Source organism: Artemia franciscana, chromosome 5 (genome assembly GCF_032884065.1).
Source record: "Artemia franciscana chromosome 5, ASM3288406v1, whole genome shotgun sequence".
NCBI lineage: Eukaryota > Metazoa > Arthropoda > Branchiopoda > Anostraca > Artemiidae > Artemia > Artemia franciscana.
Genome location: NC_088867.1, coordinates 22,753,762 through 22,774,851, shown reverse-complemented (window position 1 = coordinate 22,774,851; position 21,090 = coordinate 22,753,762). Strand labels below are relative to the sequence as shown.

Genomic DNA, 21,090 nt, shown 5'->3' with positions numbered 1-21,090 from the left:
GACTTAAGGCTCCGAAAGCGTGGTAAAAGGGTTTTGAAGTATGATTGCTAGGAAACAGAGTTTTACCGCTACCTAAGCAGAGATCCATATGCCATCAATTAGTTATTTGTTTGTTCATTTTAATATATCCCCTCTTATGGAAGGGATAGATTAAAATGCGTTTTGTGCGTTTTTATGGCACTTGGTATTAACCGTTTAATTCGGAAAAAAATAGAAAAAATGAAGTATTTTTAACTTACGAAGGAGTGATCGGATCTTGATGAAATTTGAATTTTGGAAGATATCGTGTCTCAGAGCTCTTATTTTAAATCCCGACTGGATCCGGTGACATTTGGGGGAATTGAGGGGGGAACCTAAAATCTTGGAAAACGCTTAGAGTGGAGGGATCGGGATGAAACTTGGTGGGAAAAACAAGCACAAGTCCTAGATACCTGATTGACATAACTGGAACGGATCTGCTCTCTTTGGGGAAGTTGGGGGGGGGGTGTAGGGATAATTCTGAAAAATTAGAAAAATGAGGTATTTTTAACTTACGAAGGAGTGATCGGATCTTAATGAAAAGGGGCTGCTTCCTCATCAACGCCGCGCTCTTTACGCTAAAGTTCATTACTGTTTTAAAAAGAGGAGTTGAGAGAAAGAGTCAAACTTTAGCGTAAAGAGCGGGGCGCTGATGAGGAAGCAGCCTCTTTCATATACGAAGTAATTTCTGTTCGATGTCGCTCCTTACTTTCAGTTGAAAAAACTTGTTTTTTTTTATTTAATATGTAGAAGAAGCTTATGTCTCATATGCTCCATTTTCAATTCGAATCGGATCCGGGTACTTAGAAGGTTGGAGGGAGGAACAGAAATCTTGAAAACTGAAAATCTTGGAAAACGCTTCGAGTGGAGAGATCGGGATGAAACTTGATGGGAAGAATATACGAGATTGACATAATTGGTAAGGACACGTTCTCTTTGGGGGAGCTGGGGGTTGTTAGTTTGTAAAAATTAGAAAAATTTAGGTATTTTTAACTTAAGAACGGGTCTTAATGAAATTTGATATTTAGAAGGAACTCATGTCTCAGAGTTCTTATTTCAAATCCCGACCAGATCTGTTGACATTGGGGGGAGTTGGAGGGGAAACCGGAAATCTTGGAAAACACTTATAAATGTCCTAGATACGTGATTGACGTTACCGGACTTGATCCGCTCTCTTTGGGGGAGTTACGTGGTGGAGTTCAGTGCTTTGGCGAGTTTGGTGCTTCTGGACGTGCTAGGACGATGAAAATTGGTAGGCGTGTCAGGGAACTTTACAAATGGATTTGATAAAGTTCAACCATCTGGGGGGCTGAAGGGAGAGGAAGAATTGGAAAAATTGTGTTTTTTTTTTAACTTACGAGAGGGTGATCGATCTTAATGAATTTTGATATATAGAAGGACCTCGTGACTCAGAGCTCTTATTTTAAATGCCGACCGGCATTAAGCCTCTGATTTTCCTTTTAAAGCAATCTATTGATTCTTTGAATTTCGCTAGAGCTCATTCCATATGAGCTCTTGGCTCTTCCGACCTCGTCATAAGTGTCATATGAACTCTTAGCTCTTGTTTTACTACCTTCCCCCCTGTTCATTCTGTTTGAGATAGCCAAGGTCCAATATATATGTCTCTCGGGCTGGTATGGCCCCTAAAGCTAAAGAGCTAATGGGACCCAATTCAGAAGAAAACCAGAAAAAACATCATGGTTTCTAGCCTCTCCCTTCAAAGAAAAGTGGGGCCCCATAAAAAACCAGACAGTTTTTCCCAGGCAGCATAGTTCATAATGAGTGGTCATAGACACTTGAGAGGAAGGCCATTCGACTAGAAACTCACAATTCTAGCGTCCTTTTAAAGTCTATAAAGTGATGTAAGGTTAACCAACAGGGTTGCCAACTTTTTGGTCAATAAATATGTCCATCTGGAAATCTCGGAAGCTAGTTTTTTTTTATAACTTGTAAACCTCTCTCTAAGTGGTCAGTTAACATCAAATATAATGAAAGATGAAACGGGATCATTTAATACATCCATAAAGAATGAACTAGTTTGAAAGTACAAACGTTATGAAAACTTGTAGACAGTAAGAAACTACTTGTGGGAGCTCAAGGCTCATCTTCCTACGAGAGTTCTTCTTGACAGGTATGGTTGGCATGAGGGTCAGCATTTTCACTTCTTTTTGCCAATCAGAGTACTTCTTGCGCATGTTATAAGATACAATCCAGGAGTCAAGCGACAATGCTGAACGCAAGATAAACTGAGATGCCCTTCCATCACTTTTGACTCTTGAAAAGTGCACTAGAACTTTCAATTTCAGTCAAATGAGCTCATTTCGAAGTTTCTTTTGACAACTTCTCTTATGCTAAGTGCCTTGGGTCAGAAACAAATTTAAAAGTAATACATTCTGCCCACATTGCACTTCCAGCAGAGCTATTGGGCTGCCTCTGATTTTTGGTCGTTTTTTTTTTATCATTACAGAAATTTATATCTACAGAATTTGTCTCTGTATTGTTATCTTTGGGCTATTTTGAAAAAAATGGCTGTCTCACAAGAGAATGTCGAAGGGGGGGGGGGTAGTTGTCCTCAAATTGCTGTTGGATCTTAGAAAGGAAATATAACTTTCAATTTCAAATCAAATGAGAAACATTTGAAGTTTAAAGAAACCTTATATGCCCTTGGGGCTCTGAGAAGGGGGGATTAAACCTGGAGGTGTTGTTTTATGTTCTTTGGACTATTTTTCAACAAAATGGCTATCTCAAAATTTGTGTCGGATGCATCTAGGGAAACAAGGACATGGGGGGTGGCTAGTTGCCCTCCGACTACTTCTCACTTTTAAAAAGTGCACTAGAGCTACTGTCCCAGGGCATACAATTCGCAAACTATGAAAGAACTGCCTAGATTACAGTCCCTACGCTAAGGGCTAGAGGGGGGTTGACATACGTTCAGACAAACTTACTCCACAACTTAGAAAAATGTAGATGTCTACAAATTTTGATTGGATTCTGATTATCGTAAATGATAGGCGTGGGAGGGGGGTGTTGCCCTCAAATCACTTTTGACTTATATGGCAAAATAAATTCCAATTTCCAATCAAATGAGACCCATCTGAAATTTACACGACTACCCATTCCATAAAGATCTTATATGCCCCCGGGGCACAACTTCCAACCCTTGACCCAAGGCTCTGGGGGACTATGTCGAGCCATTTTTTTACAAAATAAAATCTCAAGATTTCTGTTTGATTCATTTCTGGGGAAAAGGGGGCGTTGGTGGAGGAGGTGGCTAGTTGCTCTCTGCCCGCTTGTGACTCTTAAAATTACACTAGGACTTTTGATTTCCAATCTAATGAGCTCCCTCTAAAATTTATACGACAACCTCTTCCATAAAAACCCTATATGTTAATAATGGGGAACTAGTATAATTTGTAGCCCTTGCCCTGAAATCTTTGGGGGAGGTGCATCCACAAAAAAGTAATTACTCGACCTTTCAAATATTCTCAACAAAATGGCAGTCTCAAAATTTTGATTTAACATGTTTGGGAAAGTAACAGGCATAGGAGGGGGGAGGGGCTGTTGGCCTTTCCAACACTTTTGATCCTTAGAATTGACATTAGGAAGTTTAATTTTCAATCGACCCGCTTTCGAAGTTCAACCACAACACTTTCTACACTGAATGCCTTGGTCAGAAATACAAGATAAATTGTGACCTTGTCGCTCTTTCCTTCATTAAATAAAAAAAAAACAAGTTTTTTTTCTATTTAAAGTAAGGAGCAAAAATAAAATTTAAAACAAACGGAATTATTCCGCATATTAGGGGGGAATGCCCCTTCCTCTCTTCATGCTAAAATTTTTAAGACCTTTTACTTACTTTCAGTAGAACAAACTTGTTTTTTTTTTTATTTATTTCTAATCGTTTTTCAGATAATCCCAGGAAATCCACCTCCTCTGGGAAAATTCCCCCGCAAAAAATTCTCTATGTAAAGCTCCTTCCATTTAAAATTCTTCCCCCAAGAAATTACCCCCGGGTAATTCCTTCCCCGCTGCGAATTCTTCCCGGAAAAGTTTTTGCTTACGATTCTGCCTGAAAAATACTCCTTAGCGTTCTATTATTTGAAGAAAGACTTTTTTTCATTTAGTTCTTTTATCCTTTTCCCCAAGGTCATTGGGGAATATCCCTGTGTGGGAATTATACCCCCTAAAGTTTCCCTCACAGAAAATTACCGAGGGAAACTTTCTCCTAGTGATAACTTCCTCATGGAAAATTTATCTCGTGGAAAATCCCCCGTAAAGATCTCCCACAGAAATTCCAACTCGGCTGAAAACTTCCTCCTGATAGTTCCCTCAAAGAGTCTCCACATGTACAATGGGACCAACAACGAGAAATCAAGATAAATAAGACGAATTTTGTATTTGAACTCTGACACATTCCCCCCCCCCCCGTGCAAAATTCCCCCTGAAAAGATCACCCCTAGAAATTTCCATCTCAATGTGAAATTGCCCCCGTAGAAAGTCCATCGCCAGAAGATCTCCTTTCCCTTTGGAAAATGTAGGCATACCTTTCTATAACGAATACTGTATGTAGATAATGGGCAAATTTCATAAATTACAGCCCTTCTTCCTTTGGTTCTAAAGGGTCATGTCATTTCCAAAGACAAATCTATTGTACCTTTCAACTATACTGAACAAAATAGAATATCAAAATTTGATCAGAAAAGTTTCAGGAAAAAGGGGGATGGGGTGAGTGGGGACGTGGGATGGAGGTCAGTTGTTCTCTAATTTTCTGGCCATTTAAAACGGGCACTAGATCTTTTAATTTTCATTTGAACAAGCCCCAATCGCGATATTCTAGAACCATTGGTTTGATACGATTGCCCTTGAAAAAAGCAATAACAACTTCAATAGTACATTAAGATAGGACTCTCACAGGAGTAAGGGTGGATGCAAGGGGCTGGAAACTCCGATGGTGCACCGGGATAGGGCTCTCGCCGGATTTGTTTAGGCCTTACTAGTATTGTCTACAGATTGTTTTGGTACCCGACTCACTGATAGTATTTAAATAGTAGAGTATGCGAAAAGTGTGGTTTAATCCTGCTCCCTAGGGCTATAATGAGAGAAAGGATGAGATGGCTAGGGCACTTTCTGCGGATGAAGGATGACAGATTACCAACGATTGTCCTTTTCGGCCAGCCGTATAGGGCTAAAGGGAAAGCAGGTGGTGCAAGGTTGGGTGGGAGGATGTCGTAAAGAAAGATTTAAGGAAAATGGGAGCTTCCTGGGAGGGTGTAAAAAGGGAGGCTTTGAATAGATTGATGGTTAATCCGCCATTTTTTTTTTTTTTTTTTAATAGTGTATTGAGCTAACACTAGACTTGATAAAATTCTCGGTGTGACCTAGATTCGATCTGCTACTTAGGTATTTACCCCCATTCTCTTTTATGATTCAAATTCGTTAATCGCATTGCTCTTGGGAAGGATATCATTTTACGTCTCGTTTTAAATCTTTTATACAATCCCTTAGTAGTGTCAAGTCATAATTATGGTTTCCCTATATTTTAGCCTAATTATATGCTTCTTCTCGTACTTTAAACGACTACAAAGACTTCAAAATAAATTTGTTAGAATGCTTAGAGGTTTCCTGCGAGGTTCACCCTCTTTGATACTTCTTCTTAACCATTTACCTACATTTTGGCATCTTTTTGTTATAGTTGATTACTTATCCCTTAAATTGGTTTGTTTCATAGCCCACAACAGTTCTGCTCTTTATTGGACATAATTTATTTCTTGCATATTTTCTGGCTTATGTGCTCGTTTTCATAATTTGTTATTGTGTTTTATTCTTTACTAATAGAATCGAACCTCTATGTTAAGTATCCGCTCGTTTGATTTGCTGTAAGCAATGAAAAATCGAAACTTCCAATTTTTTACTAATTTGATCAGAACACTTGTTATTGGTCATTTTTCAGTTCTTGGAAAGGAAAAAAATGATCAGTTTGCAAATGTATTAATATTATTATTTTTCGAAGGATACTAGACATTTATTGTCCAGTATAAGATACCAGTTTCCAGTATAAAGATACTGGATACTGGACATGATAATACTTATGACATTCAAACATTTTATGGTCATGACGAAAAAGGATGAAAATAGCAACAGTTAGTGCATGCATTGTTGATCACTACAATTATTATATAAATAATGTCAATATAGAGTAAATTAACAATTTGTTTCGAAAAAGATTATTTTTGTTTGTGGACTACTAACCTGAAAACTGATTTTAATTTGAAATCACTGGCTCAGTTGTACTTCTTATTGATGAGAAGACAATATCAACCCAAACTTGCCTCTTAATTTTATATTTCGAGTTTGAGAGTAAAGCTATGTCATCGTTTGAAAAATTTGACCCTGATAAGTAAGTATCTATCCCAAAAACCCTTCGTACCCCATACAGACGAAAAAACTGGAATTCTATAAAAAAGAAATATCTTAAATAATTGGCTATTAACCGACTGGGGTCATTTTTATAAGCTAAGTATGCAGAATTTAGACAGCTGAGTTTTTCTGTTCAAGCTTCTTGGTTAAATCGGTTCAATTTTCTTTTTGCAGAGTGAGCATTTTCTATTTCTGGGAACTAATTTGGAAGTGTCTCATATGAAATGTCGGACTACTTTTTATACATCATTGGGTCGACTTCTTATGGTTGATCTCGGTGAAGATGAAGAACGCTTCGAACAGTTTATGCTGCCATTAAGAGGTATTTTTTCCGCTTTTTCCTTGCTTACAATAAAGCTGTCTGTCTCAGTCAACCGCTCAGTATCTTTCAGAGGCCAAGAGAGATTATCTTTCATAAATGCTATTTTTTTTTTTACAATTTAGGATCTTGTGAATATGAATATTATGATAACAGAGCCCCCTTTGGATGTGGGATTGTATTTTTTTTATTAATGCGAGTTTAATATGCACATTGTGTTGTTTACGACACAATATAGGATGTCAAGATTATGAGAAAAGGTTTGGCTTGAAATGTGCCGGGCATTTAGTATCAATAATTTATTTAGTATTATTTATTTTGTATATTATAGCAATTGGTTTGTTGCTGCTTTCTAGACTGATATGATAGTTGTTGATGTTTTTATTCTTGGAGGTCTCGATATGGGTCAACCTGGGATTGAATAATGTACGACCTTACTTTCCATATATATATATATATATATATATATATATATATATATATATATATATATATATATATATATATATATATATATATACGCATATTCCAGAAAAAAGAGGGCGCTTCACGGGCTTTTTGTCTTTGACGGACCTCGCTTCACTCGGACAAGATCGTAAGAAGCTCAAGCCTTCGCCCGTAATGAAACTGAAAGTAAGGGACAACGTTAAAACTTAAAACGAACAGAAATTATTACGTAAATGAGGGGCGTTGCCCCCTCCTCGACACATAGCTCTTCACGCTGAATTTTTCGGCACTTTAAAAAAAGTTACTTATTGGGACACATCTAAACTTTAGCGTAAAGATTGAGGTGTTGAGGATGGGGCAACCCCCTCATATAAGTAATAAATTCTATTCGTTTTAAGTTTCAGTGTTGCTCCTTACTTTCAGTTGAAAAAAAATTGGATTTTTTTATTTAATTTCTGATTTTTTTTTTGAATAACGCCAGGATATCTGGCTGCACCTCCACGGAAAAATTCCCTTCTTCACGGAAGTGTCCTCTGGACAATGCAAGCCTGGAAAAATTGCCCCGAACAACTATCCTTAACGTCTCCACGAGTAAAATTCAATCGGTAAAGATAAAGCAAGACATATAAAGAAGTTTCTTATCCTATCCAGCAATCTCCTCAAAATCTTCCAGCAAAAAAATTCGTCCTCCCTTCCCCACCCGAAAAATTATATGCATACTTCTCAACAACAAATAGTATACGTCAACAATTGGCAAAATTTATATCTTAAATACCTTTCCCTAGGGGCTGTGGGGAGCCATGTTATCTCCAAAAACGTAGTAATCGCGCTTTTCAACTATGCTGAACAAAATAGTTATCTCAAAATTTTGATCGGACGATTTTGGGAAAAAGTGGCGTGGGAGGGGTCTTAGTCGCCCTCAAATTTTTGATCACTTAAAAAGTTTACTGGATTTTTTTTATTTCCGTTAGAATTAGCCCTCTCCAGACGCTCTATGCCCACTGGGTCGATACGATCACCCCTGGGGAAAAAACAAATAAACCTGCATCCGTGATCTGTCTTTTGGCAAAAATTACAAAATTTCACATTTTTGCAGATAGGAGCTTGTAACCTCGACAGTAGTATTCTCTGATACGCTAAATCTGATGGTGTGATTTTCATTAGAATAATATGACTTTCAGGGGTTTTTTTCCTTCTTTTTTCAAAATCAGAAAAAAAATTTCAGGCTCGTAACCTCTGATAGGTAAAACTAAACTTAATGAAACTTATATATTTGAAGGGGCACATGGGGATATATAAATGACGACGGGGACAAAGGGAATGTTCGATTAGCAATCATCATCAACAAAGCTCAAGGGCAATCATTAGAATTATAAGGTATAGATCTGAATACAGATTGTTTTTCCCATGGACAATTATATGTTGCATGTTCAAGAGTCGGTAAACCTGACAATCTATTTATATGCACAGACAATGGGACAGCCAAGAATGTTGTTTATTCGCAAGTTTTACGCAGTTAAAAATATATTTATATCTATCTATATTCACAGGTGGGACACAGGGACACAACTACAATGGCGCGTAACCAATATGGTGCGTAACGACTTACGCGCGCGGAGGGGGGGGGGCGAAGCGCCCCCACCAACTAGGTGTTGGGTTGGTGCGAAGCGCCACCCCAACAGCTAGTATATCTATATATATATAAATAAGTTGTCTGTTTGTGTGTGTGTCGAGTGACGTCATGTTTGTGTGTCGACTGACGTCATATTTGTCCACTGACGAAATTACAGACCGGGACATCGAACACAAATGACGGCCGGGACACCGAGACATCTATCTTCTATGTTTCTACCTATCTATATATATAAAAATAAGTTGTCTGTGTGTGTGTGTGTCGAGTGACGTCATGTTTGTGTGTCGACTGACGTCATGAAGTTAATTGTCGTCATGTTTGTTATGACGATGACGTCATTAAATGTAGTCAGTTGTCGTCATGTTTGTTATGACGGTGACGTCATTAAAGGTATTTAAGACATTCGCTCACGGAGAAATCTATTAATGTTTAACTGTAAAATGACTGATGAACCTACAATGGCAACAGTCGAGGAAGATGCTCAAAGAGTCTATGCCAAAAAACTTGCTGCTGATAGAGAAAGTAAGAAAAGAAATCGTGCCGAGGAAGAGGAACTACCAGAGCAACGCGAAACCAGACTTGCTGCTAAAAGAGAAAGTGAAAAAAGAATGCGTGCCGAGGAACTACCAGAGCAACGCGAAACCAGACTTGCTGTTAAAAGAGAAAGTGAAAAAGGAAGGCGTGCCGAGAAACTACCAGAGCAACATGAAACCAGACTTGCTGCTAAAAGCGAAAGTGAAAAAAGAAGGCGTGCCGAGGAACTACCAGAGCAACGCGAAACCAAACTTGCTGCTAAAAGAGAAAGTGAAAAAAGAAGGCGTGCCGAGGAACTACCAGAGCAACTTGAAACCAGACTTGCTGCTAAAAGAGAAAGTGAAAAAAGAAGGCGTGCCGAGGAATCACAAGAAGAGCAAGAAATCAGGCTTGCTGCTGATAGAGAAAGTAAGAAAAGAAAGCTTGCCGAGGAATCAGAGCAACCTGAAAGTTATCGCCTGGCATTCAGGTACAGCCCAGTCGATGATTATAGCTTGAGTAGATGTGTTCAAATCGGGACTATGTCTAAAATTTGTCCCTATTGCAAGGCCTTGAAATTCAATGGTGAAACAATGGGAATGTGTTGCGCCTCAGGAAAAGTTAAACTTCCTCTATTGGCTGCACAACCAGAGCTATTGAAGACTTTGCTTACTGGAACTACGCCAGAATCTAAGCGTTTTTTTATCACAGATCAGAAAATATTTCTCATGTTTCCAAATGACGTCGTTTGGAGCCCAAATCGAAAATCCAGATCAATTAAATCGAAAATCCAGATCAATCTACCATTCTCAGGCGAGAATCATAAATTTTTACAATTGTACTTCATCAGTGATAGAAATTCTGAATTGAACGCACGTTGCGAAATTTCTCCCAACGTTGAAAGGACAATCGTTTCCCAATTGCAACATCTTTTCCACGAAAATAATAATTTAGTGCGTCTGTTCAAAACAGCCATCGATTTGATGCCTACTGATACGCATAAAATTGTTATTTCCGCTGACAAAACGCCTCCTGGCCAACATGTGCGAAGATAAAATGCTCCAACTATCGACGAAGTGGCAATCGTTATGGTCGGTGATCAGTTTTTACCTCGAGATATTATTCTTCATAAACGAAACGCTCAGTTGTTAAGAATTGCTGAAAGTCGCTACGATGCCCTACAATATCCTATCATTTTTTGGGATGGAGCCGACGGCTATCACTTTAATATTAAATTGATGAATCCAGCCACTAACAAAGAAATGAATAAGAAATGCAGTGCAATGCATTATTATTCCTATAGACTAATGATTCGGCAGGATGAAGTCAATTATTATATTTTAAAATGCCGTCAATTGTTTCTCCAATATGTCGTTGATATGTATGCTAAAATTGGATCAGAACGTTTGCTATATATCCGTCTGAATCAGACCAAGCTCCGCTCTGAACAATACATTCATTTGCGAGATGCAGTTGTAAATGACGGTAATACCACAAACGTTGGAAGATTAACGATTTTACCTTCGTCATATGCTGGCAGTCCCCGTCATATGCATGAATATGCTCAAGATGCTATTGCGTATGGTCGTCTTTATGGTCGTCCAGATTTATTTATTACATTTACATGTAATCAATCTTGGGACGAGATACAGCAGCTGAAGTGCCTTCGTATTACACGTGGAATACTAAAAATAAAGTATTTGAACGTCGAAAACAGGGTAAGTCAGTCGACGGCCAACCTACCATCTTCAAAGATACCACGATAGGAAGACTATACACCGTTCACCCCAATCAACATGAATGCTTCTTTCTACTCCTGCTTTTGGTGAATGTACCCGGTCCGACATCCTTTGAGTATTTGAGAACTGTAAACGGTACTATACATGACACTTACCGTAGTGCATGCCAAGCTCTGAATTTATTGTAGAGAATGACCAACACTGGGATAACTGCGTCAATGACGCGTGCGAAACGTCAACTCCAAGTCAAATTCGTGCATTGTTTGGCATCATTTTAACAACTTGCTCTCCATCAGCTCCTACAGAGTTATGGGAAAAATATAAATCAAAAATGTCCGAAGATATACTCCATCGAAAACGGTTAGAGACGTCAGATATGACTTTTGATTTTACATCAGAAATTTATAACTACACTTTAGTTATTATAGAAGATGTGTGCGTATGTATTGCAAACAAACCTCTTCAGGATTTGGGAATGCCTTCACCTAATCGTATCGCTGCTGTTTCGACATGTGTAGAATTGGATCGTGAACGAAGTTACATGATCTATTATCGTATATACAAAATACCATTTCCAAGTTAACGTCGGAACAAAAAGACATTTATGATATGATAATGCATTGTGTCGATAACAACGTTGGAGAAATTTTCTTTTTGGATGCGCCAGGAGGTACTGGTAAAACGTTTGTGATAAAACTGATTCTGGCATCAATTCGATCAAAAAATGATATAGCGTTGACAATTGCGTCGTCCGGAATAGCCGCAACGTTGCTGCCTGGTGGAAGAACTGCTCATTCCGCTTTGAAATTGCCTCTGAATTTGCATTCTATAGAAACTCCCACGTGCAATATTTCCAAATCATCTGGAATGGGTAAAGTATTGCAGGAATGCAAACTTATTATTTGGGACGAGTGCACAATGGCACACAAAAAATCGCTCGAGGCTCTGGATCAATGTTTGAAAGATTTGCGAGGGAATACGAAACCCTTTGGCAGCACATTAATATTGCTTGCGGGAGATTTCAGGCAAACATTACCTATAATACCTAGATCAACCCCTGCAGACGAAATGAATGCTTGCCTGAAAAATTCTAATTTATGGGCACACGTAAAAACATTAAAATTAACTACAAATATGCGTGTCCGATTGCAAAACGATGACTCTGGTCAAACATTTTCAGATTAATTGCTGGCAATTGGAAACGGAAAGCTCCCAGTAGACTCAATTTCAGGACGTATACAACTACCTGCTGAATTCTGTAATTTAGTGACGTCCAAAAATGAATTGATAGAAAAAGTATTTCCGAATATTCTAAACAATTATAAAAATAATAAATGGCTAAGTGAAAGAGCGATTCTTGCACCCAAAAATATAGACATCCACGAAATCAACAATATTGTTTTGACCAAGATTCGAGACCAGGCAGTCCTTTACAAGTCAGTCGACACAGTTTTGGAACCAAATGAAGCGGTTAATTATCCATCTGAATTTTTAAATTCCGTGGATCTTTCAGGGTTTCCCCTTCACGTGCTACAACTAAAAATAGGTGTACCAATAATACTGTTAAGAAATATCAACCCACCAAAGCTTTGCAATGGCACGCGACTTGCCTTAAAAAAAAAAAAACAATGGAAAACGTAATAGAGGCCACAATCTTGACAGGGCCTTTTGAGGGTGTAGCTGTTCTTATTCCTTGCATTCCCATGATTCCAACGGATCTGCCTTTTCAATTTAAAAGATTGCAATTCCCAATTCGATTAGCATTTGCAATCACCATCAACAAAGCTCAAGGTCAATCATTAGAAAAATGTGGTATAGATCTTAATACTGATTGTTTTTCCCATGGACAATGTACGTTGCATGTTAGAGGGTCGGTAAGCCTGACAATCTATTTATATGCAGCGACAATTGGACAGCGAAGAATGTTGTATATTCGCAAGTTTTACGCAGTTAATTTGTATTGTATCTATCTATATATCTATCTATATAAAAACGAGTTGTGTGTATGTATGTTTGTTTGTTTGTAAAAAGAGCGTTTGCATATGACGTCATTATAAGTACATAAGGCTTTGTATATGCACAGACAATGGGAAAGCCAAGAATGTTGTATATTCGCAAGTTTTACGTAGTTCAAAACACATATATAAATCTATCTGTATTCATAGGTGGTACACAGGGACACAACTACAATGGAGCGTAACTAATATGGCGCGTAACGACTTACGCGCGCGGGGGGGGCTTGGGGGGGTGTGAATCGCCCCCACCAGTAGGGAATATAAATGACAACGGGGACACTCAAAGAGAAAGCGACCGGGACATAAGGAATGTTCGATTAGCAATCACCATCAACAAAGTACCGGGACACAAATGACGACCGGGACACAGGGAATATAAATGACGACCAGGACACTCAAAGAGAAATTACAGGCCGGGACCCAGGAAATATAAATGACGACCGCGATACTCAAAGAGAAATTACAGACTGGGACACCGGGACACAAATGACGACCGGGACACAGGGAAACAACAACAACGGGGACGCCGGGGGCACAGGGGGATATATAAATGACGACTGGGACACAGGGAATGTTCGATTAGCAATTACCATCAACAAAGCTCAAGGGCAATCATTAGAATAATGAGGTATAGATCTGAATACAGACTGTTTTTCCCATGGACAATTATATGTTGCATGTTCAAGAGTCGGTAAACCTGACAATCTATTTATATGCACAGACAATGGGACAGCCAAGAATGTTGTATATTCGCAAGTCTTACGTAGTTAAATATATATATATATATATATATATATATATATATATATATATATATATATATATATATATATATATATATATATATATATATATATATATATATATATATATATATATATATATATATATATATATATATATATATATATATATATATATATATATATATATATATATATATATATATACAAAGCTCCGGGACACAAATGACGACCGGGACACAGGGAATATAAATGACGACCAGGACAATCAAAGAGAAATTACAGACTGGGACACCGGGACACAAATGACGACCGGGACAAAGGGAAAATTTATTTTGAATTGTGTTTCTAATAGAGCGGATTTTTTTAAAAAATAGCCTCATGGTAAAGATGAATTCTATAATTGTTTAGTTCATTCAGGTTTTTTGCAATGTGTTAATATTTGTGATTTGGTAAAATTTATCATATTTAGTTTACCTATTGTTGCTAAAAAGAGGGATATATTAACAGGATAAGCTTGTTTTGGTGTTACTTGGTTGTTTTACATTTGCTGTTTTTTTTTTCTTTCATAGGCATGTATTTTGGGGGTGATACCTGACACGGGGATGCCATGGATATTCTGTGGTAGCCACAACACTTGGCTGGGTAGAGAATTTAATGTGGCGAAACCCTATAGACAAGTGTATTCTCCTGATGAGCCCTTGTGTTGGGTTGTTGCCTCTGAATTATTTGTCTTTATTGTTTCTATTGTTTGGTAAATGACGACTTATACTTATTGACGACATGACTGCCTGTCCATGGATTATTCTTTATGGTTGATTGTGTATGGCTATGCTGTTTGACCTATGTGATTGTATGGATGAGTAGGGTTAAGGCCTCATTCAAGTGCTGGTCTATATTAGTCACTAATTTAGGAAAACAGTCTTCCTTTTATATATTTATATATATATTCACAGGTGGGACACAGGGACACAACTACAATGGCGCGTAACTAATATGGCGCGTAACGACTTACGCGCGCGGGGGGCCTTGGGGGTGGGCGCGAAGCGCCCCCACCAACTAGGTTTTGGGGTGGCGCGAAGCGCCACCCCAACAGCTAGTATATATATATATATATATATATATATATATATATATATATATATATATATATATATATAAAAATAAGTTGTCTGTGTGTGTGTGTCTGTCGAGTGACTTCATGTTTGTGTGTCGCCTGACGTCATGTTTGTCGACTGACGTCATCATTTTAAGGATTGAGCTGTATGCGTCATGAAGTTGTTTGTCGACGGACTTCATGTTTGTCAACTGATGAAATTACATACCGGGACACAAATGACGACCGGGACACAGGGAATATAAATGTATATTTATATATATATATATATATATATATATATATATATATATATATATATATATATATATATATATATATATATATATATATATATATATATATTTATATTTTTATATATATTTTATATATATATATATATATATATATATATATATATATATATATATATTTTTTATGTGTTTTTGATGTTGCATTGGTGATTTTTCTTTTCATGATATATATATATATATATATATATATATATATATATATATATATATATATATATATATATATATATATATATATATATATATATATATATATTTATATATATATTCACAGGTGGGACACAGGGACACAACTACAATGGCGCGTAACTAATATGGCGCGTAACGACTTACGCGCGCGGGGGGCCTTGGGGGTGGGCGCGAAGCGCCCCCACAATATATATATATATATATATATATATATATATATATATATATATATATATATATATATATATATATATATATAAATAAGTTGTCTGTGTGTGTGTGTCTGTCGAGTGACGTCATGTTTGTCGACTGACGTCATCATTTTAAGGATTGAGCTGTATGCGTCATGAAGTTGTTTGTCGACTGACGTCATGTTTGTCAACTGATGAAATTACATACCGGGACACCGGGACACAAATGACGACCGGGACACAGGGAATATAAATGACGACCGGGAACCTCAAAGAGAAATTACAGACTGGGAAACCCGGACACAAATCACGACCGGGACACAGGGAATATAAATGTATATTATATATATATATATATATATATATATATATATATATATATATATATATATATCTATATATATAAAAATAAGTTGTCTGTCTGTCTGTGGATCTGTGGATCTGTGGATCAGGTGACGTCATGTTTCGGCTGACGTCATGAAATTAGTTGCCGTCATTTTTGCTTGAAGGTGACGTCATTCAAGTTATATAAGACATATGTTCGCGTAGAAATCTATTAATGTTTAAGTTTACAATGACTGATGAAGATGCTCAAAGAGTCTATGCCAAAAAACTTGCTGCTGATAGTTCCTCGGCACGCTTTCTTATCTGACTTTCTCTATCAGCAGCAAGTTTTTTGGCATAGACTCTTTGAGCATCTTCATCAGTCATTGTAATCTTAAACATTAATAGATTTCTACGTGAACATATGTCTTATATAACTTGAATGACGTCACCGTCAAAGCAAAAATGACGGCAACTAATTTCATGACTTAATTTCAGAACTTAATTTCTGTGTTGACTGACGTCATGAAATTAGTTGTCGTCATTTTTGTTACGACGATGCTTAGTATATTGTAAAACACATTAATTTGGTTAATAATATACCATTTAAAACACCAAAATGAACATGCTGGAGTAGTCACTCGATGAGAGAGGGTGTCAGAACGGAGAATGAAGGTCCCAGGTTCAAATCCTGGTTAGGCTAAAAAAGGTAAAAATCTAAAAACTAAAAAAAAACTGAAAAAAACTAAAAAAGGCAAAAACTACAAAAAAACTAAAAACTAATAAAAAAAAAGTTAAGAATAAAAATAAAAAAAAATAAAAAAGATAAAAACTAAAAAAAAAGTAGGCTAAAAAGAAAAAACTAAAAAAGCTAAAAAAAAAGGTAAAAACCAATAAAAAAACTGAAAAGAAAAAAAGGAATAAAACTAAAAAATTTTCATCTAAAAAACTAAAAAAAACTAAAAAAGGTAAAAACTAAAAGAACTAAAAAGAAAAAAAAAACTAAAAAAAGGAAAAAAAACTGAAAAATAAAGGAGAAAAAGAAAACTAAAAAAATATAAATAAAAATAAAAAAACTAAAAAGATAAAAACTTCAAAAAAAACTAAAAAGAAAAAAGAAAAAAACTAAAAAACCTAAAAAAAGGTCAAAACCAATAAAAAAAACTAAAAGGAAAAAAAAGGGAAAAAATTAAAAATTTATTTCATCATATACCAATTCAAAAACGAATTTATACCGGGATGACGACCGGGACACAGGGAATATAAATGACACAACTACAACGGGGACGCCGGGGGGCACAGGGGGATATAAATGACGACCGGGACACCGGGACACAAGGAATATAAATGACGCCCGGGACACTCAAAGAGAAATCAGAGACTGGGACACCGGAACACAAATGACGACCGGGACACAGGGAATATAAATGACGACCGGGACACAGGGACATAACTACAAAGGGGACGCCGGGGTGCACAGAGGGATATATAAATGACGATGGCGACTCAGGGAATGGTCGATTAGCAATCACCATCAACAAAGCTCAAGGGCAATCATTAGAATCATGAGGTATAGATCTGAATACGGATTGTTTTCCCATTGACCATTATATGTTGCATGTTCAAGAGTCGGTAAACCTGACAATCTATTTATATGCACAGACAATGGGACAGCAAAGAATGTTGTATATTCGCAAGTTTTACGTAGTTAAAAACATATATATATATATATATATATATATATATATATATATATATATATATATATATATATATATATATATATATATATATATATATATATATATATATATATATCTATCTATATTCACAGGTGGGACATAGGGACACAACTACAATGGCGCGTAACTAATATGGCGCGTAACGACTTACGCGCGCGGGGGGGCTTGGGGGGGGGCGCGAAGCGCCCCCACCAACTAGGTGTTGGGGTGGCGCTTCATGTACACAATCACGACCCTTGGTTGGTTTTTTTTCCAAATATGAAAATCATAAATATTCTTGCCTTGTTTTTCTGGAAAGCAGATCCTTGGGATGGTATCAAGGTGGTTGAGAATTTCCTTAAATTCCCCTGTTCCATGTATATAATTATGATATTAAATATGAATTTTTCTCTTTAAAATGATATTCCTCGCCAGATTTATTTCTGGTGAAAGAACTTTTTCTATGAAAATATTGCCTTAAATTCGATGGGATTTTCGATAAATGTTTGTTTAGCTATATTTGATTAGCTATGATAGGTAGGATTCGAAGATTTTTAAAAATCTGATTTCTAGGTTTATTTATTATTTTATTTTGGTCTTTTTTCTTTATTGCCTTAGGGTCTAGTGCTCGTGGAAGGATGAGATCTTTCAGACAAAGAAGCAAATTTAAAAATCTTAGAGGCTGCTTTCTTTTTTATTTTATTTTTTTTTATTTAATTCTAATCATGACCTAGAAATTTTGGTTCTACAATTTTTCATGTTCGTGAAGGGACAGTACTATTGGGTATACAGTAAAAACTTCTCGTTGGATGATATAGTCTCATTAGTGTTGTATGGCCTTATCTGCTGATAAATCATAATTGAAAGTTCTTCTTTGTTTTTATAGGATCCTTCGATATTCTTGCCCAAATGTTATCTCAAGCCGACTCTCCAGTTTTCCGAAACGATGAAGCTCAAAAGCTCGTCATAGGAGTCGCAAGAGACCTAAGGGGAGTAGCTTATGCCCTGAATACGAAAATCGCATTCATGATGCTGTTTGAATGGATCTATCCTACATACACAGATCTACTAATTCGTTCTATTCAACTATGGTATTCAGAACCACAGGTGACCACTCCAATACTCAAATTCTTTGCTGAACTTGTACAAAATAGGTCTCAGAGACTGCATTTCGATGTGTCATCGCCAAATGGAGTACTTCTTTTTCGTGAAGCAAGTAAAGTGATATGTAGCTATGGTAAGATCTCTTTCTGCATAAATTCTGTTTTGTTTAACCAAAATAATACATTTCAATTTCTAAAAAATTTCTGATCATATGTGGTGCTATCCTTCAAATCAAACAACAATTTGTAGACTGAGATATACCCTACTTGGCTTGATCTTTTGTGATTTTTTTTACTAGGCTGCGGTGGATGCTGCAACCTTGATTGAATGATTCAAGTCAGCATCAGAGTCGAGTCAGTGTTCAATTAACTTACTTGAGTCAGCTTATGTAGAAGGCCTTGCAAGACCAGTGCATTTTGGCATGTTGCTTTTGTGTGGTTTTTGGCCAATTCTGCCAAATCTTAAAGAAAACTATCTATTTCTGTTTTATCTGATTTTCACTTGCTTCTTTTGGTTGAATGCAGTAGCTATACAGAAGGCATACGATCCACACGAAAAGAAGTAACAGTAAGAAGCAGGATCTTAATCTCAGCGCCAAATTTTAGTTAGACAAGGGATATCAGACCTCAATCTGGTCTAGGATGAAACTATATTTACGATACTCGGGGCTGTATTTTCACGATACCGTATTTATGATATTCGGGGCTGTATTTTCCCAATACTGTATTTATGATACTCGGGGTTATATTTTCACGATACTGTATTTACGATACTTGGGGCTGTATTATTTGTAAAAACAAAAACTTACAGTATTTGTACCATATCTTGGTGCTAGGGCAGATAAATTTAATCCTAATTAATAACTAGAGGCTCATTTGGATGCCAATTCCCAAAGGATGGTAAGAGCTACCACTGAAATGACTAGACTCTAATAGGAGATTCGTATTCCAATCTCCAATTCCGTGGCCGGTGTGACAAGATACACCCACAATGGCATGATACCCTGAAAGATAAAAAATAGTTGAGTAAAAAACAGTGCACTGTGAATAATAAAAGCAAAAAATACTGATTGGACTTCATGCCAATTTTAGATATGAAGTATTCATCGATTTTAGAGCAATGGGTTTAAAGTCAAGGCATACAAAGGTTTTAAAAATATTAGGAAAATGAGGGGAGAACGCAAGTTCTGAAGTTGATTATGAAAAGCACTGTACTATCAAATTCAGCTTATTAATGAACCCCCGAGCGAAAATTCAGCTGAACCCCCTAACGAAAATTTCGACAAATAATAAAACAGAATAGAAAATTGTGTTTTCTCTTCGATGGACCGTCGATTGAGTTGTATTTTTTTTCTGTTGTCCCAGAGGTAATTGTATCAAAATAGTTATAGTAAAAAACTGAGAGAGGAGTAATTGAAAAGTATATTTTGGAAAGGCTGGAGTAGAAATTCAAATTGTAGAAGGCACAGTGGCCAAGTCTAAGGCCCTTGTGGTTGACCTTCGAGTAACGTTCTTGAAATACTAAAGGATTTCCCGCTTACAGTACAGACTCTTAGCGAGTGAACTAATTTATTTCTCGTCTCCGTTATTATTACATGTTGGCAATCAGGTACCTGAATAACATCATGGTATAACGGTCTCTTTTGTTTGTTATATCCCTGGGTCTTTGAAAGTCTGGTATAATAATAATAATACTAATAATAATAATAATTTATTTATAACCCACAAAATACATAAAACTGTGGAGTAAACACACACAAAAGAAAAAACAAGAAAAAACATAACAACATAAATAACATAACAGCATAACAACATACAGCATAAATAAATTACCTCAATTCAAAAAATGGCCAAAGAGGGTCAAAAACACCAATCATTTGCTGAGTTTAATATATATATATATATATATATATATATACTAGCTGTTGGGGTGGCGCTTCGCGCCACCCCAACACCTAGTTGGTGGGGGCGCTTCGCGCCCCCCCCCCCCCAAGCCCCCCCCGCGCGCGCAAGTCGTTACGCGTCATATTAGTTACGCGCCATTGTAGTTGCGTCCCTGTGTCCCACCTGTGAATATAGATAGATATATATATATATATATTTTTAACTACGTAAAACTTGCGAATGTACAACATTCTTGGCTGTCCCATTGTCTGTGCATATAAATAGATTGTCAGGTTTACCGACTCTTGAACATGCAACATATAATTGTCCATGGGAAAAACAATCTGAGTTCAGATCTATACCTCATTATTCTTATGATTGCCCTTGAGCTTTGTTGATGGTGATTCCTAATCGAACATTCCCT

At 36.8% G+C, this 21,090-nt stretch overlaps 1 protein-coding gene across 1 annotated transcript in view; it reads left to right on the top strand.

Annotated features, from left to right (window-relative positions):
- The window catches only part of LOC136027124 (exportin-7-like), a gene marked incomplete in the record, with an annotated part of 197,101 nt that overhangs the window by 99,914 nt on the left and 76,097 nt on the right, over positions 1 to 21,090 (top strand). Inside the window, 2 exon segments of the mRNA XM_065704079.1 lie at positions 6,610 to 6,757; positions 18,566 to 18,916. Of these exon segments, the coding sequence (XP_065560151.1) occupies positions 6,610 to 6,757; positions 18,566 to 18,916 (499 nt within the window).